Genomic DNA, 26,024 nt, shown 5'->3' with positions numbered 1-26,024 from the left:
ATGAGATATTGAGAACCTATTAACGACGGCTACATGCAGGCCCCCTCCTCGAGCCATGCAGCTTCATGAACGGTAATCCTTGCGGCCGCCACGACTCACGGATCCCTCCTCTAGTCGTACTGACTAGGGGAATGAATACTTGAGTATGTGGTGCTCGCTCGGGTGTACCGTTGACGTCGCGCGTAACGGCTTAAACAGACAGTGAAGGGGAGTTGGAAGAAATAGGGGAGGGCTATATGAGTTGTAGGACTCGATGCAGAAAAAAGTAGCGATGCATTCCCTCCCTTTATACTGTTCTCCTCGGTAAAATTGCGTAATCCGAGTGTTCGGTAGTTGAAAAATGGGGCAAGATCGATGCAAGGTTGCGTCACAGTATGGCCGAGTGGTTTTTTTTTTGATTGTGGACCGGGACGTCTTGCGATTGGTCGGATAAGTGTTGTGATGCCGAAGGCAGGGTAAGGACCCTACTTAGATCTCCCATTACCGTTAACTCGGTTGAACGTGATCCACATTCTGAATGTACAACAGACTAGCACTAATCGGATACACAGTAGCTTGAGCCGCTGCGTCAGTTGCCGAGAAGACATGGGATGATGTTGATGACTGCGATATATTTATATAGAATACCGTCAGTTATCGTCATTACTGGCACAAGAATAGAATGGTTCTCGCACCGAGGAAACGAATGCGAGAAAAAATTCCCAACGAGTTCTTTCCAGTGCACGCCAGATGGTTCTTTTTTGGAGCCCGCGTGCTATCAATACTAAGTTACAGAGTTGAGGTGACAGGCCCTTATACGAGAGGTGAAGAGTAGTATGAATGGCTCTCAGGCCTCCGACGAATATCTGGAACTGTACTAAGTCCGAGTCGATTTAACGCATGATCTTCATGATCTTCAACCAATCAATGAGCACGGCGCTTCAATGGACCTCCACGCAAAAGTCTCAGAAAGGAATATCAGAACTTTAACAGCACGCTCACAGAATCATGCAACCTGCTTGATTTGAATCAAGCACTTTACGACAGTCGGCGGATACGAATAGTAAGCCGATTTAGAGCCAAAGTTGAAATAGATACAACCTGTATCATCCGTTCCATTCAAATTTGGAAAATAGTTGTAGTTTGACCGAGTAAGCAGATAAATTAGAATCGGCGGAAAAAGGAGAGAAGGATCGGGAAAATGTCCTGCCCTTAAGAACCGTGCGTGGAAATCTTGTGATTGTGCCGTTCGGCATCGCGGCCTTCCGCGGCCTTTCACTAGTTCCATACTCTGAATGCTGCCTTCAACAACACGAGGATCTCCGAGACGCCACCGCCGTTCGGGTATGGAATTCTCATCTCATAATACTCATAGGAAGGATGTCAAAATCCAGAATCACATAGTACGATCCTTCGTCGGCTCCGTTTACATAATATGGCACTCAAATTCTATAGTACGACTTCTCTTCATTGTCTCTTTCGACGTTAGGTTCTGCTTATCCGATATAAGTCGATAGTACGCCGTTCAGCCTCCCGTCTTACCCGGGCTGACACCATCTGGTGAAAATGGATAACGTATGCGGCATTGTCGTCGACTCCGCTGTCAGCGCAAGCAGTGGTTTCGTGTACCGAAATGAAATCTCAACGGCCTCGAACAGTGGCGTGTGCCCCATCGCAGTAGCGTTACTCGGTCGCTTGGTCGGATCACCTACAATGGTATTGGGAAGATGACAGAGGACTGATTTTCTTCGAAATTTCAGCTCTCGGATGCCAAATCCGAGCGGTCTCGAGGTTATGGAACGTGTCGCGGAGTTAGAGGAGGTACCAAACTGGTTTGATGTTTTGGAGGATGTGAGATGGCGCGTGGTGAATGAAACTCAGGTTTGCGCCCTGATCCGAAACTAGTGAGAACTATCGTAGGTCGAGGTACTTTATGATTGTCTGTTGGACTACGATGCTCGGACGACGGCGTCTGCACTCATAAATCCCAGGCTAGCCTGTAGTTCCTCCGGTTCCTGAATAACAAGATGGTGGAGCGCCAGATGTGGAAAGAGGCTGAAAATGGTCGAAGGCGTGCTCAAGCGATAGATGTCAGTGAATTTTTGGCATCACAGGGTCTCGGAGAACTCAGGACATCCGGGAGAGCCCTTCAGGTTCAATGGAATCTGAGAGAGGAGATAAGGATTACGATGATGGGAAACAGGGTACATACCCTAGATCATTGTGCCCTATAGATAACGGTTGTGATTCACCATTTGGGAAACGGCAGAATAATACACGAGCCGCGATTCTGGCTGTATTCTAATCTGCGGCCAAATTTGTTGTAACTACCCCGTTGTAACGGTACTAGGTAATAGTAAAAAACGTTAGTCTGGGACTAGACGAAAAACCCTAATGCAGCGACTCCTGCGAGTTCACGACGGGATCCCAATGCCCCCAATTTGAATAAGGAGTAGAACGGTCCTCAAGACTCGTGGCCTTGGTCTGGTGATCCCAGTGATAGAATCATATTCATATTTTAACCATAAGGCTGTTCTACTGCTTCTTTTCTTTCGCTTCTATTGAGTATTTTTGCATTCTTCTCTAATTTCTTGTCGATAGACCCATTTGTAATATCACCAACTTGACCGTAATATTATATATCCTCTTCGGACAGGCCAAGTTGAGGATGAGAGTTCCCAGTCATGAAAGCGAAAAATACAATCTCGACTGGTCAGTATCGATTTAAAAAAAATTATACACCACGTGCTGGGAAATTAAGCTGGATCTAATAAACAAACCAAAACACCGCTCTGCTCCTCCTTTCATTCGACCGCCCACAACTGCTCACACTTCCGTCGCGCTCCGCTCGAATTATACTGGCCCAGCAGCAAGACGTTCTCGAGCCATAAAAACCCTCCAGTGGCGTACTACTCCTCATGCCTTTTGCACCCGTTTTCTTCCGTGGAGGCTGAACATAGTCAGAAAGTTTCGTTCGATGCCGCATTTATGGAGTAGAATATTTAAGTGACCCTTGAAGGTATACATCTATTCTCTTCGGGCTCATACTATTAATTAATCATTATTAGTGCAATTAATCGCTCCAGTGCTGCCTTGTCCCTCGAATCCGAATTGAAACCAATTCTCAAGCAATGTTGTGCTGGGGGATCTCTCATCATGATCGCGAAGAGAGTGTCTTTGTTGGTGTTGGATTGCTTTGAAAGCATTGGATGTAGAAGGGTTCAAAACCGTATGTTTTTGTGTCTTTAATCTTGACTGGTTGCTGATTTAACGATGTTTCTATGAAGGTCAGGCCGACTCTGGAATTTCGAGGATAACTAAAAGAACAACTTACCAAAGATCTGCTTTATGCCACCCATCCCCTCCAGCAGGCGTAGCGTCGGGCATTGTTCCCCGTTCTAGAGGCTCCGTTCGCTGGGATGAGACAAACAAATATGGGTTCGTTGCTGGAAGACTTCGTGGTATGTTTCCTCAAAGTCACAACGATATCTCAGTTTAATTGATGTTACCTTAGTGCTGCGACCACCTTTGTGCCTTCTGGTAACATCTTTTTCTATTCCTTGGACTTTCTTCACCCAACGCCTTTCAACAAACTTCTTGTTTCAAGCTACGGGTTATCTTGCCATCCATGCTTGCCGAAGGCAATTCCTTCCAAACCAACGATGTCTATGCAAATTTACTCCAACCCCTTTACTCCCTTTTTATACGTTTATCCGGCCTCCAGCTCCAGGGTCCGCGGGATAGCCATGGCAGTACACCACTTGAAGTCTCATGCTTAACTTTCATGGATAGTACCACGGGCGCCTGTATGTCGTGATGTCAAACCGCTTACGTAGCGGTTGAAGAAAATCTCCACGGCACATGTCCGAGTTTAGCACACATATACCCCAGTACGTCTTTATCGATATATGTCTGCCGTGATCCATATCGGTTCTGATAGCGAAGCTTTAGCTTTTTGTGGTCAGGGACAGTGCCTTTGTTAGACAACCCTTGTCAACTACACTAGTCTGTCGATCAACCCTCCGAAGCGTAACGGTGATGTCTCGCCGAGTGTTCGCGCTTCGGGCGTTGGTGCTGATCTCTCTCGGCGACTGGTGTCCGTATCTGATATTTCTGACCCCTATGCTTCTCTCTTTGTTTGCTCGGTGCCTGTCGTAGCTAATACCAAATTGTATTATACTCATCATTTGAGACGCTCGGTAACCCCTAAGCATCGGATCCTGTGATTGGGTTCGCGCATGTACTGCCACGAACCTGTCATTACCCGTGGGAGAGAATGCACTCTTGCGTTACGAGAGCTGATATATATCTGATCTTGTCGCTCATTCTCGCCCACCATGGTTCGTTTTCTCCCCCTTCCTCATGTAGTCTCAGTGTTATTGAGAGATACAAGGCGTAGAAAAGAACTTCCCTCAACCCAGAGTCCATCCGTATGTTTGCAATCCTCATTGAGCATTGCAAATGTGTTTATGCTTCTTATTAGCCGGCCCCAGGCATTTCGACCTCTTCCCATCCTTCCGAATTCAGCGGTGCCAGGTTCCCCCCCGAGTTACTATCCTACATATTTAGTTTATTGCCTTCCGAATCATCCACGTTTTCCCTTCAATCGACGCCTTGGACTCTCTCTCGTGTTTGTAGGTGCGTTACCTCTTCGCCTCTGCTAAGAAAGCGTGTCCTTCTAATTTGCTTCTCTACTTGTGGACCGTGATTAGGTTTTGGCGCAATGTTGCCTTAGCAACACCTTTCCTTTGGAGCTCAATTTCTATCGACACCAGAGACGATACTTTATGGAAGAACCTACAAGGATGTATACAGATGCTATCTTCAGTTCTGGATCACTCGAAAGATCAACCGCTGGACGTGGAGATTCTCATATCCGTTAACCCATTCAATTCCTCGAATAGGTGGCAAATCCTCTTCAGCATGTTACATGATCACGGCCATCGCTGGCGTTCACTCGTATTCCGCATTTCTCTCTGTCTTATACACACCGCTATCGATATAGGTCAACCACCTGTTTGTGGATACAAAATTCTTGAATCTGTCAAGCTTTGCTCTATTGATAGATCCAGGGATCACCTCATGCTTTGCGCTCTCCAACGTGCTCCCCTGCTCAAAAAAGCGATTCTACTCTCGTCCAACGCCTTATCACAACCGACAACACCTCCTACCCTCCCATGGAACCAACTCCTATACCTTGATATTCCAGCTTCACACGTTGGTCCTATATCAGAACTGCAACTGCTGTCGGTTTTATCGCAATCTACCTCCCTACAAACGCTCATAATCAGACACGATCGAATCTGTTTTGATGGTAACGCGCCTTTCAACTCCTCTCCTATCCGGATCGATACTCTCCGTACCTTCGAGCTTCATCATCATCCCCAACGACAGGAATTCGCAATCACATACGATAGATGGTTGACCTCCCGTTTGACCCTACCCAATCTACAAAACCTAGTCCTACATAACGTGCGATGGAACATGGGTAATAACCTGACCTGCCTCATCTCTATGCTTGAAAGATCCGCGTGCAGGCTGCAGACTCTCTCGGTCACGGGCATACACGTAGCGGATGTGACGATTGAGAGATTACTACGCTCTCCTGAGGTTGGAGAAGTGACGAAGTTGAAATTGGAAGGACATCCAGGGGGCTATTTGTTTGATCGTATCGCAAGTGACGAGAGTTTGATTCCTCGCTTAACGCAGTTGTGTGTCTACATGGCTCACGGCGGGGATGTGGTATTAACCCCTCCTATCCGAAATATCGTCAACCTGGTACGTTCGAGGGCAAGAGTCTTGAAGGTCGTTAACCTCGACTTCTATTGGCACACTCACGATATTGAGTTGGTCCATCAGCTTCGGGAGTTTGATAATGTTCGTGTCGGACGACTCGAGCACGATTCAGCTTTAAAGGAGAACCCGCGCTTACGGGACGAGATATTGGCAATTCGTCAACTGGGAGGGATATTCAAGAAGACTTTGGTTCTCTCTCACCGTATGTGGAACGGGAGGGCTAATCTTGTCGAGGTATGCTAGTTCAATTGGTCTCTCTGAGCATAGCACGACTTACTTGGGTTTTAGAACATGCCCGCCGTTAGTCAGCTCTTTAACGAGCTTGAGCATCTTTTACAGTCCATTTCCTTGACCGACGCGGAGGTGATGTGGGTAAGTGAACTAATCTCAAGCGTGGTTTTGGGTGCGTCGACTCGTCTGACCAATTTCTTCACTTTTCAGGTTGGGGAGGCCCATTACGTTCTGCTTGTCCTTGCTTCACGTAGCGTTTCCATCCCCCGAGACGCAGAGTTTGAGCTACCGGAGAGGGCTAGTAGACTCTTGGAGAGTTTCACTCGGTCTTGCGCCGATGACGAAAAGGAACACCGAAGATTGTCTAGTTCCTTACGAAAAAGATGGCAAGTAGTAAGAAAGGCCTTTAGTCATGGACGGAGACCGCTGCACATGTAGTTTCGATGTAGTTTACAATTACCCAAATTCTATCTTGATGCGTTTCTAAATGCATAATATTAACCCCGGTAGTAAGAATCGCAAATACCAGTCATGAGAATTGAGTGAGATAGTCCCGGAACCTTCAATCGGCCTTGAGCTTGAGCCTGCTCCATGTGTTAAAACCCTGCTTTGTCGGTCCCAATGTCGCTCCCCTCCATGTGATTTTCTTGCCAACAACATCTACAGTAGGTGTTTACTCGATTTATTAAGGTTGAAATTGAAATTTCTACGGCTGCTCTTTTCTGACATCTAAGGTTTGTTCAAGGTAGACAATGGACATGAAATGTACTCAACCACATACGCCGAACTGGGGGTATAGGAGTCCAACGATGAAACTTCGACCTCGGAACTCTTGGAAGGTCCTTCCTCAAGAGTTCCTTTTGGAAATCGGGACTCCAACTAGCCGAAGTGCCGCTCATGGAAATAACAGGTAATCCTAAGTCCATCTTGCTAGAAACCCTCAGGCTCCGACGCGCACGGCGTTGAATTAGCTTAGTACAATCTCTTGAATTCATGAATGTCTGGATATCTACCCGAGGTGGCCATTGCTAAACGGAAACCGAAAGGAATATCGCAGACCACGTGATGTCAGAACTCCAGCCCAACGCTCCTCAACGGTGAGCCTGTTTGCGTTGGCAAGCCTCAGTACACATTGAATACTTTTGTATGCTACATTAACATTGTCAGAACTGGATAAAAGATGGAACAGGGACATTTATTGATCAATAAAAATAAGTACTGAAAACATTTAAAACATTTTTCTACACTATGACACTACATGTATATGCTCTGCTCCGAGTCGGCCCTCTGGATCTCAACGTTCAACATTGAAACTCAAGCTCAAATCTCTGCATTCTGACCAGATTTTCGACCCACCACCCTAAATCAAACAGTAAAAGGCTGATAATGAGCAAACTGCTAGGTGCGTTGACGTGGGCTGCGTTGGGAGCGTGGATATTTCCGTACCACGTAACGGGCGTCAACGTGTTTCAATGCCAGACCCCATTTTCTTAATGGTGGAGCATAGACAAGTTCCATACATGTCGGCCCTGCCCTGGGTAACGCCCATTTCAACTCACATCCATTCAAAGAAACTAAGTATAGTACTCCCAAATGCGACCATTGTATCTGCGGTAGGCCATGGAACCGTGAGCGTCCAGCCAGTTACGGCGTCGGAAGTGTGGTCGAAATCCATGGTATAAGATCTCTTCGCGAACAGTTTCTATCCTGCAACTCAATCACAACATACAATGTTCACAACAAATCTTACCACCGTCTCTCGTCCTCTCATTCGTTCCACCGTTGCGTCCAGAAGATTCGTTCAACATCTCTCAACCCCCTCGATCCTCGACACATGGGCTCGATATCCCGCAGCTAGGCTTATCACCTATGACCTTTTGAAGCCTATGATTATGAATCCCCGACCCGTAAGTTCCCTTCGCAAATCCCTCCAGAGATCGTATTTGACGTCCTCCGAACTAGAATACATTCCTCATTGACGTCCGTGGTCCTGACGAAGTCGAACAAGGAATGATACCCTCTGCTACTCATATCCCCATCGCCCACCTTGAAGAATCATTGAAGTATAGCCTGCAGGATTTCCAACAGAAATATGGAATCCCAAAGCCAGAGAAAGACCAAGAAGTTGTATTTTACTGCAAGAAAGGGCTGAGGTCTACCATGGCGAGTGAGATAGCTGTTCGGGCAGGATATACGAAGTACGGGGTTGTTTGCTATTTTTTTTTGTTTCCGGTCGTTTACCAAGACTTTTCCCTAGTGTCGTCAACTACAAAGGTTCATGGCTCGAGTGGGCAGAGAAGGAAAAAATAGCGCAGTAACGGTGGTGTACTAGTAACCAAGAAGATGTTCAATTCGACTATAGATTCCTTTGAAACACCTAAGAATGAAAGCTAAGGGACTGAGGAGCGGGAATCCAGTGACGATCAACCTGACCTTCGATGGTCGCTTATATACCTCACACCAGCATATGGCGACAAATTGCGTGCTTTTAGTTACTGGACTCGCTATGACCCCAAGGTTTAGGGATCCCGCTACGCGGAGGGAAGAGTATGTGAGCACCGAGCAGTCCGGAGTGAGAAGGAAAATTCTACCTCAGCCCGAGTTTAGGTAAGGTTACCAGAGAAGACGATAATGTTTTAACGTTCTGCACGAAGACCTGTTCATATTTAGATGCAAATCCTAGAGCCATAATCTCGTATTTACCTAGATCGTACGGCTCAACTGGTAATACAACGTCTCCACGTCCCTAACTTGAAAGAGTCAAGAACGGAGATTACGTTTGCGAGCGGCTGAGAACAGAAATCTTGGAGTTTTCGTTAGCCTGAGTCTCTGATGGAATGGCGTACTGTGGACTACGAGTTCCGCCAACAGATAGGCGTTACTTTTTGTAGAGTGAGTCGATGATTTATTGAAGGTGAAAGATAGCACGTCCTGGGAAAGGATCCGTAAGAAAGGACATGGCGATCATGGTGTGAAAAGAGAGAGCCGCGGAAATGATATGTCACTAAAGTCGCAATGTGACGCTAATGACCTGTGAAAATTTGGTAAAAATCCTTCGTTTTGGTGCAAGTCCAAACCATGTACCGTATATTACGCGCTATCTCTCCTGAAACTCTCCTGGCCTTAAATAATTTATCGTCCGAGTATACAGCTCCTTGAGAAATCGGATGTACTTATAAGGAAGTTTCGACGCCCGGGCCGGCTCTCCCGCAACCCGGTTTTGAGCTGGAAGCCAAATCTAGTCAAATAGTACCAGGTTATGGACCGACCACGACCACCCACGACCTGTTCCTCATTGCCCGCCTCAGGCTAGTCCCTCTCCAAGCTAGATTCCTTGACACAAAGGAGACGCAGGAAATAGAAGTAATTGCGTCTTCCAATTGCGGATTTGGTGCGGATACTCGTCCTCTATGCTCTTTTTCTTGCTGAACATCTCGAAACTCTCCATAGACAGCCTTTGCGTTTACGGCGAGATGAATATTCAAAATCGGTGGCCTGGCTCTGGCCTTTACGTGTACCACGTCTTCCATTCTCCAGTCCGGCCTTTGCTTTTGTTGCAAAGATTTTCGCCATAATCTGTCTGAACGTTTAGATTATTAACAAAGTTAGGCTGAGTTTTTTTTTGACTGTCATTCCCGGCCACTGAACAGTAAAACTTGATCTAGAATACGTTCCTCGTCACTTGAAAGCAAACCTTCAGTCGCATGCAGAGCTTGTTCGGGAGTTGAACAGCGATAGGCAAAGGGTACAAGTGCTACGGTGTGTTTTTGTTCCCGTTCTAGCGCGGAAGTTGTACTTTTGTGGTTCATGAGCTTCGTTCGATCTTCAGGTACTTGACGAAGGCGTTTAGAAGAGAATGTGTTTTGCCAGGTCTAAATCCCATCAAATGGTTCCCAACAACGTCACCTCCATCATATCCCGCCCAGTTGAAGAATGTACAGCTCAACCCTTCACCCGGGAAGTGCGACAGGATGGACATCGTTTCTTCATCGGTTGGGGTCCTTCTCTTCATTATTTTTTAGTCTTTTCGTACTTGCTAATACCATTGCGAACAGGATCCGAATTCAAGTTGGTCGATTACGGATCCGTTATATTGGTAGGATGAGAATGAGGCGTCGTAGGATGTGTCGTTTGGTAAGGGCATGACCAACCCTCGAGGCCAATCTTGGGACTCATGGTGTGTTTTTTCCCCGCCTTATACGATACCCTCCACTTATTAGCTGCATTCACCTCGATAGTTTAGACGAAGGGCAATATTCCAACTTCGAACCAAAGCTAGTAAAAGCAACGCGTGCTCATTGAATTGTACAACCGTGATCCCCGTGATGAATTGATACAGTTTTCTCCGAATAGATACAAGCATACTACTTTTAGTGCATCCTCCATGGTTACCAATCAAGTCCGTCTCTTCCCTCTCGGCCTCCAGAGTGTCCTAGTTCAAAGACCGAGAACCCTTCAATAAATATTGATAGAAGTCGGCAGAAGCATCAGGATATCAATGCAAGGTATAATTCCATCGTCATCATCATTGATCTTCCTTTTCCTTTGCCCCGAAGCAATCACGAAAATATGGAAGATCCGACCTCGGTTATATCGGCGTGTCTATTCGAGTTTGTAGTAAGTATGAGATTTACGTTCTAAACAGAATGGAGCTTACGTTTCAATGATACTGAGGTGATGGCGTTTCCTGCTCATTCTGTCAGATCCTCTTGATCTCGACCCAGAGGCAATGATGATGGCTGGAAATGAGAATGGAGCCATCAGATTGATATTGATGTATCGTCGAGAAAGCTAAAAAGCGTACCATCTTCCCGAGCTTCTGTAGGGTGGTAAATGCCACGTCTTTGTTGGACAGTGCTAGTGGGCGCTGGAAAAAACACGTGTTTCAGTTCATTCGGACTCAAGGCCGACGGAGGTATCGTACGCACCAAAGGTATCAACAAGAAGTTTCCTGTCGAATGCTCGGTTGAATGAAGCACGACTGTATTCGTTGGTCATCGTTGTTAAGTTGTCAAGTAAAGGTTAAGCACAAGTTATAAGAAGTGAGTTTCTGAAGAGTTCAAGGGGTGGAGAAGGTCCTTTTATACGTGTGTCCAATGAAAACAAGTGAGGATGATATCAGACGGACGTCACTGTAGTCCGAGAGCACTGGGTTACGGTCCGAACGGAAGGGAAGTGGAAAAGGCATTGGACAGGTAAGGAGGAACTGCAAATGGGCACGGAACTGACGGAAATCGTAAGCGATTGTCGCTTATGCGCGCGCGAGTTTGGTTGGATGCTTAAAAGTTGAGGATTGAGTGATTTCTGCTCGCCTCGCCCTCGTACGAGAGGCGTCTCGCGATCTAGACGGCCCGGGTGAGGGCAGGATGCTGGGTCGTGTGCCACAACGTGGTCATAATCAGCGTGCCGTTGAAGGTATTGAAGTCCATCTAGTGGTTTCTTTCACAAACCATGAGTTCCGTTCGTACGAGTACGAGCAGAAAGGAAGCCATGTGTTGGGCTTTAGGTGTTTGATAGGCTGGAAAAACGAATTCTACATATAATTTGAGTTTTGTTTCATTCGCTTACACAGCAACTTGAATTGCCCGAGACCCAGGTTCGGGGACTCCTTTGTGTAACTCTGGGTCCGGAACTCAAATCTCTACGGACAAGTAGGACGGTAAATCCGCCATTGTCTAGGTACAATTTAATTTACATTGGCACAACATGTTGGAGGTCGAAATTCGAGGCGACTTAACAAGAGTCTGAACTACTCTTAGCTCGTTTTATGAGAGGAGCGGCTGGGAACGGTTGCGTCATTGGTGGAGAAATATTGAGAAGGAGAGACTCGATACGCGTACGTATCATCCACGCGCCCATAATACGTTGATTTATAAGCTCTCTATCGGTGTTGCGTTCTTCGCGGTCTCCGAGTACGAGCCAAGAGGTCATCAAAAATGATGAGCCCCGATCGAAAAGAAGCGGGGTGCTGGAGTGGCATGATAAGGACCTGAAGCGAAACACCTGTCATTCGATGGCCACTGGGACAGAAGAAGCAATGGATGCCGCCTTCACCTTTGATCTTCCCGCAGAATCGTACGTGGAGTATCGTCCGTGGGCTTGCAGTCAGGGCCGTACTAGGAGGAAAGTATCTAGACCTTTCCCAACGCTGACGCAATGATCAGTGCAGGGCCATACTAAGTAGCTTTGGCCTCCTTTGCACGTAATTTGGCGTAACAATGAGATTTGTGGGTGGTTGTGGGCGTAACACTGAGAGGCGAGGCCATGCGCCACCACGGCCGAGATAGATTTGCGCGGGCGCAAATCTTGAGCGTCGCAACTCGTATTCCTTTACTCGAGCCCATCGTTTAGCGCAAATCCGCGATAGTCACGGGTATCAAAGATCTGGATCAATGGTCGGGCCAAAAGGCGCTGATTCCTGAATATCGTGTTTGTAAGTAACCCTAGCAAAAAAGATTAGTGTCAGTTGCTTTTCGGTGAGGAGAGACTTCCTTGATAAGGCCAGGATTGAAATATACTTTTAGAGGGAGCCTTCGCAAAGAATATGAAATCCGTACGTTCGGATTGGTGCTTCAGAATGCGAACAAGGCACTTCCTCTCAGCTTTGACACTGACAGACGGTATTCTCTTGGTATATACAACCACCACGGCCGAGCCTTACACGTTTCTTACCTCTTGACCATCGTCATTGCTATCCACTTACCTCCTTACGCACTCCGAGGCCGATAACCTCAAAGGAGCAACTCAATTTCAAAATGTCGCCACATGTCCCACTCTCTGTCAACGTCCTCGACAACTACTATCATCGGGCAAGTGTTTATAAATTTTTATAAACCTACCTCGGAGAACTTGTTCCCGTGAACTATTGACGTTCGGCTTCCGTATGTGAGCTGATATGTATGTAACCTGAATGACTTGACAGAAAAAAGTGGTGATTTTGAGTTGGTTATGGTTCGAGAGTTGTGCCGCAACGACGACTCGAAAAATGTAGGTGTTTATAACAACCCATAGCCCATCAGTCACGGAACGTCACAGCAACGTCATCCCGGCAACACATCGGCAAATCTCGCGTGGTCAACGCACTGCTTGCGCGTTTTGGATATTTTGTCGGACAAACAAGACATAGCTTGGCAGATTCAAACTCCGCATGGAGGGGATTGCGGCAGATGTCACGCGAAATGGAAGTCGTAAAAAATCGAGAACTGTGCGGCCGCAAATTGTTCTTATGCACTATAAATTGACATATAACTCGATAATTAGTATACGAACATATCCCAAGAGTTTTTAGCACCATCCCGAGTGAAAAACTTAAATCCGGCGATTGTTGTACCCAAATTTGGCCTTAAATCAGTAATTTTGATGTCTTCATCCTCTGCCGAAAAGAGCTTCCCTCCATGTTCCCTCAAAGTTAATGCATAGATTAGTAGTTTATAGGTAAGTCTTTCGATCCCGAGTGTTGTAGCACAAGAAAACCGAGCGGGACAAGAAAAAAATCAAATTTATAAACACCTACCCGGTTATAAAGCCATAACCGATGATAGTAGCACATGATTCTGACCCTCCGTGCCGTACATACTCCAAGGAAGATGGCATAGTACATTATGAAAATGACTTCTCAGGAGAGACGCCAAATCATTGCCCGATAACGTTCAGTGTTCACTCATATTCCTCCATCTGTAGTTGTGTGGCTAGGGCAGCTATCTCCGGGATACGTATGCACGATATTGAGCTGGCTCCTTCGAAGTAAATAATAGTTACCATGGTCTACACCGACGGAAATTGCAGTAATCTCCGATCGTCTCTATGTAATCGAAATAGAGCTGAACCCATCAACCGGAGTGATCGCTTTGAACTTATCATATTGCGTCAGCCATCGATAATCAAGATAATGCTACTCCTCAGGTTTACCCTCCGACGGGGACGATCAAAAACGTCAAAAAAACCTAGCAAAAGATAGCCGTTGTCAGAGCAAGTCAACCCCATATGTCCGGTGACTGAATAAGCACGCATACCACCCTGAAATCTACTTGAAGTGTCGTTTTGCATGGCTTCCCCACGATGGATCACCAAGGTAGCGGACAAAGTCAGTAGTTGTCGGGTCAATTCCTCTATCAACTTGCCGAAATGAAAATGACCGTACAATATATCATGAATACGAAGCCAAAAAGGGTATGGACTTAAATTAAGTACGTATCACAAAAGCAAAAAGCAACAGATTTTGGAACGATGCAGTAGAACTTGTGCAATTACATAAAATAGATTCCGTTACAGGGAATCGAACCCTGGGCTATCGCGTACGACCAAGGGCAGAGATGAGAGGCGATAATGTTAGCCACTACACCATAACGGACATGGCAGGAGATATTTATTTTTAATCCTTAATCTTGAAACAAATTCTTTGCGCGCTGCTACAATATCTCCTAATGAAAAGTACTGAGTAAGATAGGATTGAGCGGGAAGTTTGTATCAGAGGGCACTATTCAAAGTGGGGTGAGGAAAGCGACAATAAGATTTCTCTCTAAGTCTTGAAAATTCCAGGTCCGACGTCAAGGTCATGTTCATGTTTCCGTTCTAAAATAGATAGGCTCGACCTATTTATTATAGCTAGTACCCTCTAAAAACGACCTTCCGGATCGACTACTAAAATTTGACTGAGTCTGGAGTCTATGACTACCATCCTCACGGTCTTCTTCGGGATCTGTCGACCTTCCATTCATATTGGCGCGAACGAAGATGAGTGTCGGGGTAATTCCCTAACGCAAAGTGGGGGACAAAATGGTAAGCATTAGTCGTTCTACTCGGGTTATTTGAAGAAAACCCGAAGCTTACCCCGATTTGAATCATCATAGATCCCAAATCAAAGGAATTCTTGACGAGGTTCCCGATGATAAATACGACATACATGAGTAGGTAAATCAAACCCGACTCAAGCCTTCAAGGGTTCACCGTCAACGATATCACTCCTTGGTAAGAAGTCTGAAGGAGACTTACAGAATGGCAACGATGGTACTGAGCCCTTTCATAGGGCTCTTTGTATACCGTATGTCCCGGTTCTTCCGCAATAGCCACCAAATTCGCGTAGCTAACACCATACAGCTGGTCAAAACCACGGGCCTCTCAAGATAACTTAGGAATGACGCACCAAGAAGGGTCGTAAGTATGAAATTAATCAATGCAAGAAGTCCCAGGAAACCATTCGCGAGGTATTGTGGGATATTCACGAAATGTGAGAAAGCAGGAGTTCCTATCCTTCTCCAGAATTCGATTTCTGTCCAAATTGAGAAAATCATGCCGAGCACTAAGATTTCAAACAGTCGTGAATGGGGGTTAAAAGGGAATTAACGTTACTTACTATTGAAGATGAAGACTAGGCCGATGAGAACTGAAAGAGCGTATTTGTTCTTTTGATACCCAAAGATGACGAAACAGCGGAATATCTAGGGTTCTTCGTGAGGCTAGGAGTCATGATAGGATTGATGTGTGGGGACGTACCAAGATACTGTCAATGAACAACCTACACCAATAATTTGGGCATTTTAGAAAAAAGAATCAAAGTCCACGGTGAGATACTTACATCATGACGTAGATGATAACGTATCGTGCAATCCTATCAGTTCGACAAAATGAGTCAGATCCCGGGGGAGAAGAAACATACGTCGCACATACTGTATATCAATCTGAGTCTTGTAATACGGGTTTGGATTGCTGTAATACGCAACGGCGACGTGGTAGATATCAAACGTCAGACCCAGCGGTACGGCAACCGATGCCAAGGTGAATAAAACTATCAGTGCTATTTTGTGGAACATTTGTGCGCGGGATGATGGTCGCTTTTTCATCAGGTTAAGCGAGGTGCGGAAGAGAGGGATGTAAAGGCCATATAGTAGGAAGTGGAACTGTGGGACAATCGTCAGCGGGGAACTTGCTATTCGAGTCGGAGAGAGAGATATACTGACGGCTGTTATGATGAAAGAGCTCACTACCCGTACGATGAAGATGTGAGTCTCGCCGTTTTGCGAACCTCGGAGGGTTACTGTAGGTGCCATTTGGGGAGGAAGACTAGGATGTAGGGTTTCCAATAGTGCGACGACTTTTAAAACAGCAACACTTGTCAATCAGATGTTCGCGGGAGGCTATTCACCATGTAAACCGCCTTTCCTCCTCAAATCAGACAGAATTCATGGTGCCTCTATAGTTGAATTTCGTGATATATCATCGTGTATTATGGTTGGGGCACTGTATCAGTGATTTGGAGTTGTTCTAGTAAAAAAAGTGTTGTTTCTCATAGTAAGTGTAACGGAATGTTGAGCCAGAAATGAGATAAATCAACTTACAGTTCGAGAAGCAAAACCATTCGTTGAAGGATACCACCTTTCATCGGTGTTGGTCAACACCCGCCGGACAGGTGGCATTTGGAAACGAATGGTCCTGAATTTGGAAAACCTGCGACAACTGGCCATCAATATTCAGTCTTCAAGCTCAACGATGAGGCAAATGATGGATAGCCCGCTTGATTGGGTCATGGAAGAGCAGGCGGACTCCACTGACTCGGTTCCGAATATGGCTTACACGGTCACATGTTTACCATGTGCTACGTGACTCACCGGGCACGCGTACACTTTTCTCTTCGCATCCTTTCCATCATGAGCCACGATAACGTCCTTCTTAAAGGGATCATAGTATCCCAGAAGCATATTAAGTTCTCAGTTCACTAACTTTGTTCCTTCTATTTCTCACTCGACTGTCAGACAATCAAAGTTCTTGAACGGGAATCCAACCAGCTGCGTGGTGCTCTTCGTGTCTTTACTGAGAAAGGGTAACAGCTTGTAGGCGAGACCGCTGAAGTTCTTGGGGAAACGGATCTTCACAAGCTCGTGGAATCTCTCTCGGAGTCTGAGATTGACCTGTGCTCGAAGGCTGCCTCTTAAATTGTCGACAATGCTGAAGAAAGAGAGAGAAGGGCTTGTGCCGATCTGGGACGTAGAAGAACGGATCTATCGGTGTGTCCTGTGCGTCCGGGAAATTATTGAGCGTGAATGTCAGAAGCCTGAGCGTGGCGAGGCGTATTTGGATTACGTGCGTATACCGTTTCTTTTTTTTTTTCTCTTTCTTTTTCAGAGCTTTTTGTTGTTCGTCGTGTTTTTTACTTGCTCAAAGACAATTGATAACGCGACCAACATCCGTTATAGGTTTACGAGGAATCTCCAGATGGTATTTCACTCGATGCGAGCAACCGAACCTTTCATCTCTGCGACGAATCCTACCTCTTACCCTCCATGCGCAGCACCACCCCCGCTTCTTCATATCGACCTCAACTCGTCTTCATCCAGGGACTGTGGCGTACAGATTCGAAGGTCGCTTATACGAGTACAAAGCTCTCCTCACTCGCGGGGCTACTCGTCTCATGTACGAAACTTTCAACCTCTCATACTCGGCCAAAACCAGGATCGTACTCGAAATGATTATGAGTGTGCTGGAGATTGCATCGTCTTGACCGAGTGCGAGCTGTGGAAGATCTTTCTTCGGCAGAGAGATCCGTTCGGCGGATGATGATGTTGATGGATCCAAATACGTGAACGACTTTTTGGAAGAGGCCCCTTTTGTTCGACAGGGATTCTTAGTGTCCATTGGAAGACAGCAGAGGTTCGGACGGGAGCCTGGGAAACAAAGGCTGATTTCAAGCGAGAAGGGAAGGGAAGATTTGTGGGAATGTTCAGGACGATGGGAGCCCTGCGCAAGTCCGCAAGTCGCTAGTTAATATAGCAGCTGATTGTGATGACGATGAAAGAGTGTTATGATATGATGAAGAGAAAACTCTCATGTCAACAAAAGAGGTGGCTAGGGGTAGGTTGCGGGCGAGTCTGGAGTTGAATATAGAGTCGAGTCTGACCCGAAATGAAGATTTCTTTTGGGGTCCTGACAATGGCAGGTACAAGTACGACAGTGCGAAGGGGGTGTAACCCAGGAGTACAAGTTTTATCGTCCTAGGACAATCAGTGCGAAGAGCAGTAACGAGAAGAACTCAAATCAGCTGATATCTTTCTTGGGGCATTATGTAGAGACCGTGGGGGAACTGTGGATTGAAAAGTAATTGATGCCGTCCACATGTTTCATTAAATCAATTGACTTGCATTAGAAAGGGTTGAAAAACGATGGAGTAAAAGACTAGACTGAGCAGGAATGTATGTTTGTTATTGATTTTGATTTACACGAAAGTTCACTGAACGGCGAATTGGACATCAATTTCTCAGAACTAGTACTCGTACTACATACTACATTTATTTATTCAAAAAGTTTCAAGCTCATGCGTAATACCCTATGTTTCAGTCCTTGACGTGAAAAAATAGGAACACATCTTGTTGATCAGTACCCAAAGGTTGACATTGAATCTGCACCGGACGTAAGCAAATGAAATGGAAAACATGGAAAACATGATAAAACTCACCTGACCATCTTTATCGCCTTCGGGGATGACCCATCGCGACTTCTTGTCAAATGTGAAGATCCTGGGTGAAATAAGTTAATCGGTTTGAAGGCCCAAAAAAACCCATCTACATACCTGTATCCGTTAGGATGGTCTCCACGAGCAGGTTCAATAATCCATGTCTCGCGGTGTGGATCATCGTCCTTCAAGAAGGCCCAGACCAACTTGTCAGATGGACCGGTGTCGGCTTTCCTATTGGACAGTTGGTATACATTGGGTTTGCCACCTATAAGATGTGTGGCATCCCACTATATGGGAAAAGGCAATGAGCAACATTAATTGTCTAAGAAAGCTGATGACTGACCAATGCATAGTCAGGCCGGATGGGCTTCACATGCTTGACAACAGGTTTGGGATCGAGTGATTTGTCTTCATTTTCGTGACGAGCAATGAGCTCGCCGCGAGGGGAGAAGATGAAGAAAGTTCCGGTTGTGAGAGTCATTTGAAAGTGAGTGCGATGAGTTGGAGAGGAGGATGTAGGGAACTTTTTATAGCCAATGTCGAGGCTTACAAATATCGAGTCTTGATAATAACGGCTAACTTTGTAATTAAGAAAAAAAAAACAGCGGGAGATGCGAATGCGTTCTATGTGATTGTGACCAGTAAGATTTCAATAATCTCTTACTCTTCCGGGCAATAACATGGCAGGGCAATACAGTGCCAAGCGTTCTGAAGAGGACCGGAAGTGTGATTGCACCGGTCATCCAATTGATAAGTTCTTCAAATACGTCCGATGGGTTCGGGATAGCACTTCTGTTGGGATTACTCCAGTTTCGACTTACAGTTCCTCATTGGGCCGCCGGCGTCAGCCACTCTCCGTAACTCTTCGAGTGTATTGAAGAATACTCGTTTGACTTCGGTTCAAATGACAAAGGGGAATTTGTCGTAGAATTATTTCCCACGCAGACTCGTCGGTATGTCCAGGCTAAAGAACACCACAAATTCGGCTGTGGCGATGTGGCCCAGGCTAGTAGCTCAAAACTGTCGTGGTAATAACATAAGAGATGATCAACCTAGACCGAATAGAAGGCAACGCGAGCGGCGGTGTACTATGGAAAGACTCTTGAGTTCCCATGGATGAAATGCTGCATACAAAATGTGGCGCACACCCAACGAGGGAGAGGTAACTTCCAAAATTGAACGCAGGAATATTGTCGATGCCACTCGAAATACGTCAAAGGTGAATTTATACCAACAGAAAGCTCCATCTCCGTCGGACTCGTTGAATAACCGTCTTTCTAACGGGTATAACTAAAGTCCGCTTTCACTGGCGGTGTCACCACCCACTGGACAGGTGGATTTTGGAAATTAATAGTCCTGAATTTAGAAAGCCTCCAGTCTCCAAGCGACTGGTCATCAAGCTCAACGACGGATGAGTTGACAATTGCCTGCTTGATTGGATTACAATATTAATGAACAATTGGACAGGACACTCCAACACGACAAAATTCCTTTTTTACAAGTTTGCGAGGAATCTCCGGATGGTATTCCACTCGATGAGAGCATCTCTTAACCCTCCATGCGCAGCACCGCCCCGCTTCTCGATATCGACCGCGCTCGTCTTCACCTCGAGACCGTGGCGTACGGATTTGAAGGTCGCTTATATGAGTACGAAGCTCTACTCACTCGTGGGGCTACTCGTCTCATGTGCGAAACCTTCAGCCTCTCATACTAGCATTTATCATAGCGCGTACCCTGTCTGAATCTCCGACAACGACCTTACGGATCGACTAGTAAAAGTCGACTGAGTCTGAAGTCTATGACTACCATCCTCATCGGCCTCCTCGAATTCTGATGGCCTGCCGTTCATATTGACACGAACGAAGATGAGTGTTGGGGTAATACCCTAGCATGAACAAAGAGCGGTGAGCATCTGACATGCTACTTCAAGTTTTGTTAAGAAAACTGAACGTACGCCAATTTGAATCATCATCGATCCCAAATCAAAGGAATCTTTTGCGAGGTTCCCGACTATGAATACGACGTACATCACCAGATAAATGATACCCGATTCCAACCTTCAAGGGTTCAGTTTCAATGATAATACCCTAGAAGGAAATGCTAAACGGCTTACAAAATAGCAACAACAGTACTGAGCCCTTTCATATAGCTGCTTGAAGGTTCATTCCCCCGCATGCTTTGTATCTCCCGATTCTTCCGTAATAACCACCAAATTCGCGTAGCTAACATCAGTTGGTCAAAGAACACGAGTGTCAATTCGTGGAATGACCCCGTGGTGGAAAATGCGCACCAAGGAGGGTCGTAAGTACAAAATTAATCAATGCGAGGATCCCCAAGAATCCGTTAGCGAGGTATTGTGGGATATTCACGAAATGTGAGAAAGCGGGCCTTCGTCGGAACTCAATTTCTGTCCAGATTGAGAAAACCGTTCCGAGCACTAGGGGGTGTCAAACACGCATGAATACTCGTACCGGGCAAGGGGATAATTAGAGATGGCGTACTGTTAAAAATGAAGACCAAACCGATGACTACTGCAAGCGCATATTTTTTCTTTCGATACCCGAAGATGACGAAACAGCGGAAAATCTGGGGTTCTTCTTTCGTCAATCTAGTAGGAATGCGGGGTAAGACGAGCTCGGACGTACCAAGATACTGTCGATGAACAACCTAGACCACAAATTCAGCATTGCAGAAAGAAATCAAGCTAATTGATTGACGTACATCATGATGTAAATGATAACGTATCGAGCAATCCTGCGCATTTGACGAAATGAACCGCCGATCAATGGAGACGGAGATATACACGTACTGTATATCGATCTGAGTCCTGTAATAGGGGTTCGGGTCGCTGTAAAACGCCAGGGCGGCGCGGTGGATATCAAACGCTAGACCCAGTGGCACGGCAGCCGATGCCAAAGTGAATAAGACTATCAGTGCTATTTTGTGGAACGTCTGTGCCCGGGATGGTGGTCGTTTTCGCATTAGGATAAGCGAGGTGCGGAAGAGGGGGATGTATAGGCCATATAGTATGAAATGGAACTGTAACTCCAACGTCAGTGGGAACTGATATCGAGTCAGAGAGAAAGAGACACTCACGGCTGTTATGATGAAAGAACTCACCACCCATACAAGGAAGACGTGAGTTTCGCCGCTTTTCGAGTCGCGAAGTAATGGTGTAGGTGCCATTTGAGAAGGGAGAAAAGGAGGTTTGTACTTGCAATGGCCTTTTTACATAGAACCATAATCCATGTCAATCATTTTCTCGGAGGCTATCCAACATGCGAGACGTCTTTCCTTCTCAAGTCAGAAAGAAGTTCATGGGCGCACCATTTATTATGGCTGATATCATCAGTGATGTTGAAGCTCTTGTGATTGCCCCCGTGATAAGTTAAAAGAAGTTTGGAGCCAGAAACGAGGTAAATATATTGCCACAAGACTATTCAGCGCCTTTTCATTACCGCTCGCCATCCTCTCGGAAGGGGCCAAACAAATTGCAGTGTTCCTCGTCACGCTCACTGTCAACGACTTACGAGTCGTCTTTCAACAGAAGGGCGAGTAAACCTTGCGAGAAGTCCTTTAGCTCTCGCAGTAATCTCAAACTCTCTGTCTCGCGGGAAGGTGATGCCGCCGGAAGTGAGAATAAGTAGGACATAGTGCGCTTCTCCGACCTGTTCATTCAGGTACTCGGTCAGGACTGGACACAGCATCATATCACTTTGACTCACCCACATCAACTCCGGATCCGTTAAAACAACGTGCTGGAGAAGACGCTCGAGCTCATCCAAAATGTGGCTAATGGCGGGCAATGGGCATGTTCTAGGTACTCCAATCTAAGTTAGACCTAATATACCTCAAGATGAGCCGTTCCGTTCCACATGAAGTGGGAGAGAACCAAGGTGGATTTGAGTATCCCTCCCAATTGACGTACTCCCAAGACCTCGCCCCGTAAGTTCGGGTTCCTCTTCAGAGCGTGGTCATGCTCGTGTCAGACGACTCGAGCTCTAGGGTATGAAGGTTGTCGATCTGAAGGGAGTTCAAAGTGGAAGTGGAAATGAAACCGTTGATTCGACCACGCCTCACGATGAGTGTTCGTAAGGAAATGCATTGGTACGGTCGACAACATGGAGCAGGTTTATATAGTCTGAGAGTTAGTCCATCGCCTCATCATCAAGGCAGCACAGGCACTCACGTCCGAGAACATTCAATCTTGTTGAACGTGAACTGTTGGTCACCAAGCTGGACTGACAAAGTTGATAACTCCTCTCGCCCTGCCACATCTTGAATTCAAGTTTTCGATGGAGAGCGAGTCGCATAGCTGATTGAAGGAAGGAACACGGGAAGTATCGAAATGGACCCAAACTCCAAGTTTACACGCCTCAGGAACCATCTACCAATCACTGACTCGACCGCTCCTACCCATCTAGATGGTACTGATCAGACATAAGCACCGACGAGATTCAATCGAAACATACAGCAGCCTGCAAGATTGCCTTTGTCATACCATCGTTTCTATGTCATATCGTCAGCCGATAAAACTAACAGAAATACCGGCAAGCACACCAATCCCACGATATCACATCTACTGCTACGAGATATAGCGTATCCATGCTTATCCAGTGACGGTGTATACGCTGTGAGCTGTGTGTAACAGTCACCATCGGGAACGAGATGATATAGGAAAGCAGAAAAGTGTGACGTGACCATGATACGTGTGACTGGATAAACGAACCAGTGCGCCACGTGTCATATCTATGCGGCATTTGACGCTCTGTGGGTCTTTCTCGTCTCCCATGCTACCGGTTCAACAGCTTTCGCTTTCGTGACTAAATACGTCTTGATAACGAGGGTACCAAATTCGATACAAGTCGTTCAATCTCCATACAAACCGGTAAATGTTCCACCTCAAATCTTTTGGTTCCTGGGTGAACACAATCAATTTCGATATTTCGATGGGCTTCGCCTCGGCGTTACCCATTTTCACCTCAGCATGCCCACTTCAAGTCCTCGACTCGTTGATAGGAACCTGAGCCTCATTTTTTGGAATCTCTCGCTCCAGAATGTACGTATCAATTCAAACTACAATCGTAACCACTGAAGTAACTACCTCGAAATTTTCGGCAATAGTTTATCGGCTACAAATGGCCGCTCGCCATCTTTTCTGGAGGAAAGTGAGCAAACCTCGGCGTTGCTTTTCATTTTCTCTCCCGACCACCCGGTTTTCACCGGAAGGGCGAGGAAATCTCTCCAAAAGACTCTTAGCCAGGTCTGATATCTTGCATTCAACATCTCGAGGGAGGGTTATCCTGCTCGAAGCAAGATTCTGCAGGGTACAATGAACTTCTTCAACCTGGGGCGGCCAAGAAAGCAGGTCAGGTGGGTCAAAAAGGCGTGATATGACTTGACTTACACACGTCAGTTCTGCATCCGTGAAGTCCGTTAAGACAATGGACTGTAAGAGGCGTTCGAGCTCATTCAACAGATGGCCAATGGCGGGCATGTTCTAAGCAAAAGTAAGTTTCAGAGGTCAGGCAAACGAGTTGACCCAACATACGTCGAACAGCATAACCCTGTGATTCCACAAAGGGTGCGAGAGAACCAGAATTTTCTGGAATATTCCTCCAAGCTGACGAACGGTCCACATCTCGTCCCGTAGTAAACTTGGTGTCTCGAATTTATATTCGAGTCGTCGTACACTCACATTCCCCAACTCTCGAAGTCTCTGGGCCACCCCATTATCATGCGCATGCCAAAACAACTCCAGATTCACAACCTTCAAACCCCGTTTCCTCGACTGTACCAGGTTGAGTATACTTCGAATAGGAGGAGCTAATATCACCCTCTGTCCCCCTCTGTCTGTATGAGCCATACAGACACGCAACACTTCCAAATCAGGAAGCAATCTCTGGTCACCCGTGATACAATTGAACAAATACCCGCCTGGATGTCCCTCCAACGTCAATTCCGTCACCTTTCTCACCCCGCGAGAGCGTAACAACCTCCCGATTGTCACATCCGCCAAGTCAATTCCCGCGATCGAAAGTGTCCGTAACGTGCATTCGGACTTTTTAAGCACATCCACCACCCAGGAGAGGTCACTATCCATGTCCCAACGTACGTTACGGAGGATGAGCGTTTGTAGCTCAGGCAACACCAACCGGGATGTCAACCACTGGTCAGTGTAAGTCCTTGCGAAAAGATCGTGGTGTCCGGGAGGGATATGAATCTCGAGGGTATGAAGACTTGGGATTTGTAGAGGGATAGGACTGAAGCTTAGAGCTCCAGTAAATGTGGATGAATCCACTCGAGTGTTTCTCACGACGAGCGTTTGTATGGAAGTACACTGCGATAGAAGCAAGAGAAGTTCGAATTCTGGGATATGTTTTGCATGTAGGGATGAAATATCGAGATGGAGAAGCTGATTCCACGGTACTACGGGACGGGATGTCACTTGAGAGAGTCGGTCAATTGAAGAAAGGGTTGCTCTTTTCAAGGCCGGAGCACAATGAAGAGCTAGAAGCCAAAGGTAATCTGGGCACCTGTTCGTACCAGATATCTGGATAGATTCGAGCATTTCGTATTCCCAAACTGGCGGTTTACTGGAGCTGGGGAGTTCAAATATCGGTGATAGTTGTGTCCATTGGGGGGTTAGAGCAAGGGGTAAGTACAAGGTGAGTGAGCGCCAGCGATGCCGTTGAGATCGTACCATGTCGAAGAGGATTTGCTGTCGACTCGGGGGGTTGAATGGAAATGGATCAGCCTTTATCCGAAACGTAACGTCGAGCGGCCGATTCTTGGAGTTATCGATGACAGCACATAACATTTGGATGGATTCTTCGTTCGCCCGAAAAGTGAGCTCTTCGGTGTCGATGTAGATTGAGGTCCATAGGGAAGGTGTCCCAAATGCAACGGTGCGCCAAAACCTAACCACCAAAATTGGAAATCGGAACCCACTTCCACGCGGGGAGTGGAAAGACCCACCTGCAAACACGAGAGAGAGTCCACGGTATTGATTGAAGGGAAAAGGTAGACGGTTCTAGAGGTAATGAATCGAATATATGGGATAGTATTTCGAAAGGAACCCTGGAATTGCCAAAACCGTGTTCTGGATACCGGGAGGATTTGGGCACCGGGTAGTTTGTGCCAGGTACCTGCTGATGTAAAGATGTAGTTGGATCTCAAAAATCCAATAAGGATATCAAACATACGGAAAGACCGAACGATTCAGCCAGTTCACTTCTCCCATTCATGTCTTCAACTTCAAATTGTAAGCGGGGCAGGGGCGAAAAATAGGCATTCATGAGTAGCAGATACGAAACACCGTGGGATCGTGAAGTTGGGGTTTAAATACTCCAACAGCTTCTGTGTCACGAGGACATGTTGAGCATGATCTCATGTTGTTCGTTGTCAAGTTGAACTTCGAATTACGCTGACGAGCACGGTGTACATGAGATGGTACCCGGCACGGCAAACTCCTTGGAATTCTTTCGCTCCGTCAGAAAGAGATCCTCTCTTCATGCCAGCCTGTATATGGCGCAATAGTAAGAGGACCGGACGGGGTAGTATGGTGTGTCTT

General features: G+C 46.4%; 9 protein-coding genes and 1 non-coding gene across 10 annotated transcripts; 4 read left to right on the top strand and 6 right to left on the bottom strand.

Annotated features, from left to right (window-relative positions):
• The first annotated feature begins 2,774 nt into the window (after positions 1–2,774).
• On the top strand, positions 2,775–4,184 carry E1B28_003655 (uncharacterized protein). Its single transcript, XM_043148082.1, has 5 exons — positions 2,775–2,998; positions 3,048–3,208; positions 3,267–3,440; positions 3,494–3,869; positions 3,931–4,184. The coding sequence occupies exons 2-4, from the start codon at positions 3,136–3,138 to the stop codon at positions 3,721–3,723; spliced, it is 477 nt and encodes a 158-aa protein (XP_043012674.1). The 5' UTR covers positions 2,775–2,998; positions 3,048–3,135; the 3' UTR covers positions 3,724–3,869; positions 3,931–4,184.
• A 131-nt stretch (positions 4,185–4,315) lies between these two features.
• E1B28_003654 (uncharacterized protein) lies at positions 4,316–6,513 on the top strand. Its single transcript, XM_043148081.1, has 5 exons — positions 4,316–4,409; positions 4,463–4,617; positions 4,692–6,009; positions 6,064–6,147; positions 6,217–6,513. The coding sequence occupies exons 1-5, from the start codon at positions 4,317–4,319 to the stop codon at positions 6,442–6,444; spliced, it is 1,878 nt and encodes a 625-aa protein (XP_043012673.1). The 5' UTR covers position 4,316; the 3' UTR covers positions 6,445–6,513.
• A 1,223-nt stretch (positions 6,514–7,736) lies between these two features.
• On the top strand, positions 7,737–8,324 carry E1B28_003653 (uncharacterized protein; the record flags this gene model as incomplete). The annotated part of the gene is made up of 3 exons (XM_043148080.1): positions 7,737–7,913; positions 7,969–8,204; positions 8,264–8,324. The coding sequence occupies 3 exons, from the start codon at positions 7,737–7,739 to the stop codon at positions 8,322–8,324; spliced, it is 474 nt and encodes a 157-aa protein (XP_043012672.1).
• Positions 8,325–10,565: 2,241 nt separating this feature from the next.
• Positions 10,566–11,004, bottom strand: E1B28_003652 (uncharacterized protein; the record flags this gene model as incomplete). The annotated part of the gene is made up of 4 exons (XM_043148079.1): positions 10,566–10,608; positions 10,664–10,745; positions 10,811–10,873; positions 10,935–11,004. The coding sequence occupies 4 exons, from the start codon at positions 11,002–11,004 to the stop codon at positions 10,566–10,568; spliced, it is 258 nt and encodes an 85-aa protein (XP_043012671.1).
• A 3,262-nt stretch (positions 11,005–14,266) lies between these two features.
• On the bottom strand, positions 14,267–14,356 carry E1B28_003651. Its single transcript has one exon. It is a non-coding gene; the product is annotated as a tRNA-Glu (tRNA).
• Positions 14,357–14,597: 241 nt separating this feature from the next.
• Positions 14,598–16,544, bottom strand: E1B28_003650 (uncharacterized protein; the record flags this gene model as incomplete). The annotated part of the gene is made up of 10 exons (XM_043148078.1): positions 16,341–16,544; positions 15,963–16,266; positions 15,673–15,902; positions 15,581–15,613; positions 15,499–15,520; positions 15,359–15,443; positions 15,149–15,304; positions 14,998–15,088; positions 14,836–14,938; positions 14,598–14,759 (listed from the first exon to the last, which is right to left on the bottom strand). Exons 2-10 carry the CDS (start codon positions 16,050–16,052, stop codon positions 14,598–14,600), a joined length of 972 nt encoding a protein of 323 aa, XP_043012670.1. The 5' UTR covers positions 16,053–16,266; positions 16,341–16,544.
• Positions 16,545–16,944: 400 nt separating this feature from the next.
• E1B28_003649 (uncharacterized protein) lies at positions 16,945–17,468 on the top strand (the record flags this gene model as incomplete). The annotated part of the gene is made up of 2 exons (XM_043148077.1): positions 16,945–17,082; positions 17,196–17,468. 2 exons carry the CDS (start codon positions 16,945–16,947, stop codon positions 17,466–17,468), a joined length of 411 nt encoding a protein of 136 aa, XP_043012669.1.
• An 861-nt stretch (positions 17,469–18,329) lies between these two features.
• Positions 18,330–18,943, bottom strand: E1B28_003648 (uncharacterized protein; the record flags this gene model as incomplete). The annotated part of the gene is made up of 4 exons (XM_043148076.1): positions 18,795–18,943; positions 18,566–18,738; positions 18,452–18,512; positions 18,330–18,395 (listed from the first exon to the last, which is right to left on the bottom strand). The coding sequence occupies exons 1-4, from the start codon at positions 18,930–18,932 to the stop codon at positions 18,330–18,332; spliced, it is 438 nt and encodes a 145-aa protein (XP_043012668.1). The 5' UTR covers positions 18,933–18,943.
• A 1,228-nt stretch (positions 18,944–20,171) lies between these two features.
• E1B28_003647 (uncharacterized protein) lies at positions 20,172–23,138 on the bottom strand (the record flags this gene model as incomplete). Its single annotated transcript, XM_043148075.1, has 12 exons — positions 23,012–23,138; positions 22,924–22,960; positions 22,177–22,871; positions 21,548–22,119; positions 21,261–21,490; positions 21,173–21,205; positions 21,097–21,118; positions 20,953–21,037; positions 20,742–20,888; positions 20,565–20,673; positions 20,406–20,508; positions 20,172–20,336 (listed from the first exon to the last, which is right to left on the bottom strand). Exons 4-12 carry the CDS (start codon positions 21,635–21,637, stop codon positions 20,172–20,174), a joined length of 984 nt encoding a protein of 327 aa, XP_043012667.1. The 5' UTR covers positions 21,638–22,119; positions 22,177–22,871; positions 22,924–22,960; positions 23,012–23,138.
• Positions 23,139–23,576: 438 nt separating this feature from the next.
• Positions 23,577–25,749, bottom strand: E1B28_003646 (uncharacterized protein; the record flags this gene model as incomplete). Its single annotated transcript, XM_043148074.1, has 5 exons — positions 23,577–23,798; positions 23,859–23,951; positions 24,003–25,371; positions 25,430–25,602; positions 25,657–25,749. 5 exons carry the CDS (start codon positions 25,747–25,749, stop codon positions 23,577–23,579), a joined length of 1,950 nt encoding a protein of 649 aa, XP_043012666.1.
• Positions 25,750–26,024: the final 275 nt, after the last annotated feature.

The sequence above is a fragment of the Marasmius oreades genome, chromosome 2 (assembly GCF_018924745.1).
Source record: "Marasmius oreades isolate 03SP1 chromosome 2, whole genome shotgun sequence".
Classification (NCBI taxonomy): domain Eukaryota; kingdom Fungi; phylum Basidiomycota; class Agaricomycetes; order Agaricales; family Marasmiaceae; genus Marasmius; species Marasmius oreades.
Note: the sequence above shows the minus strand (reverse complement) of the source record. Positions and strands in the feature narration are given on the sequence as shown.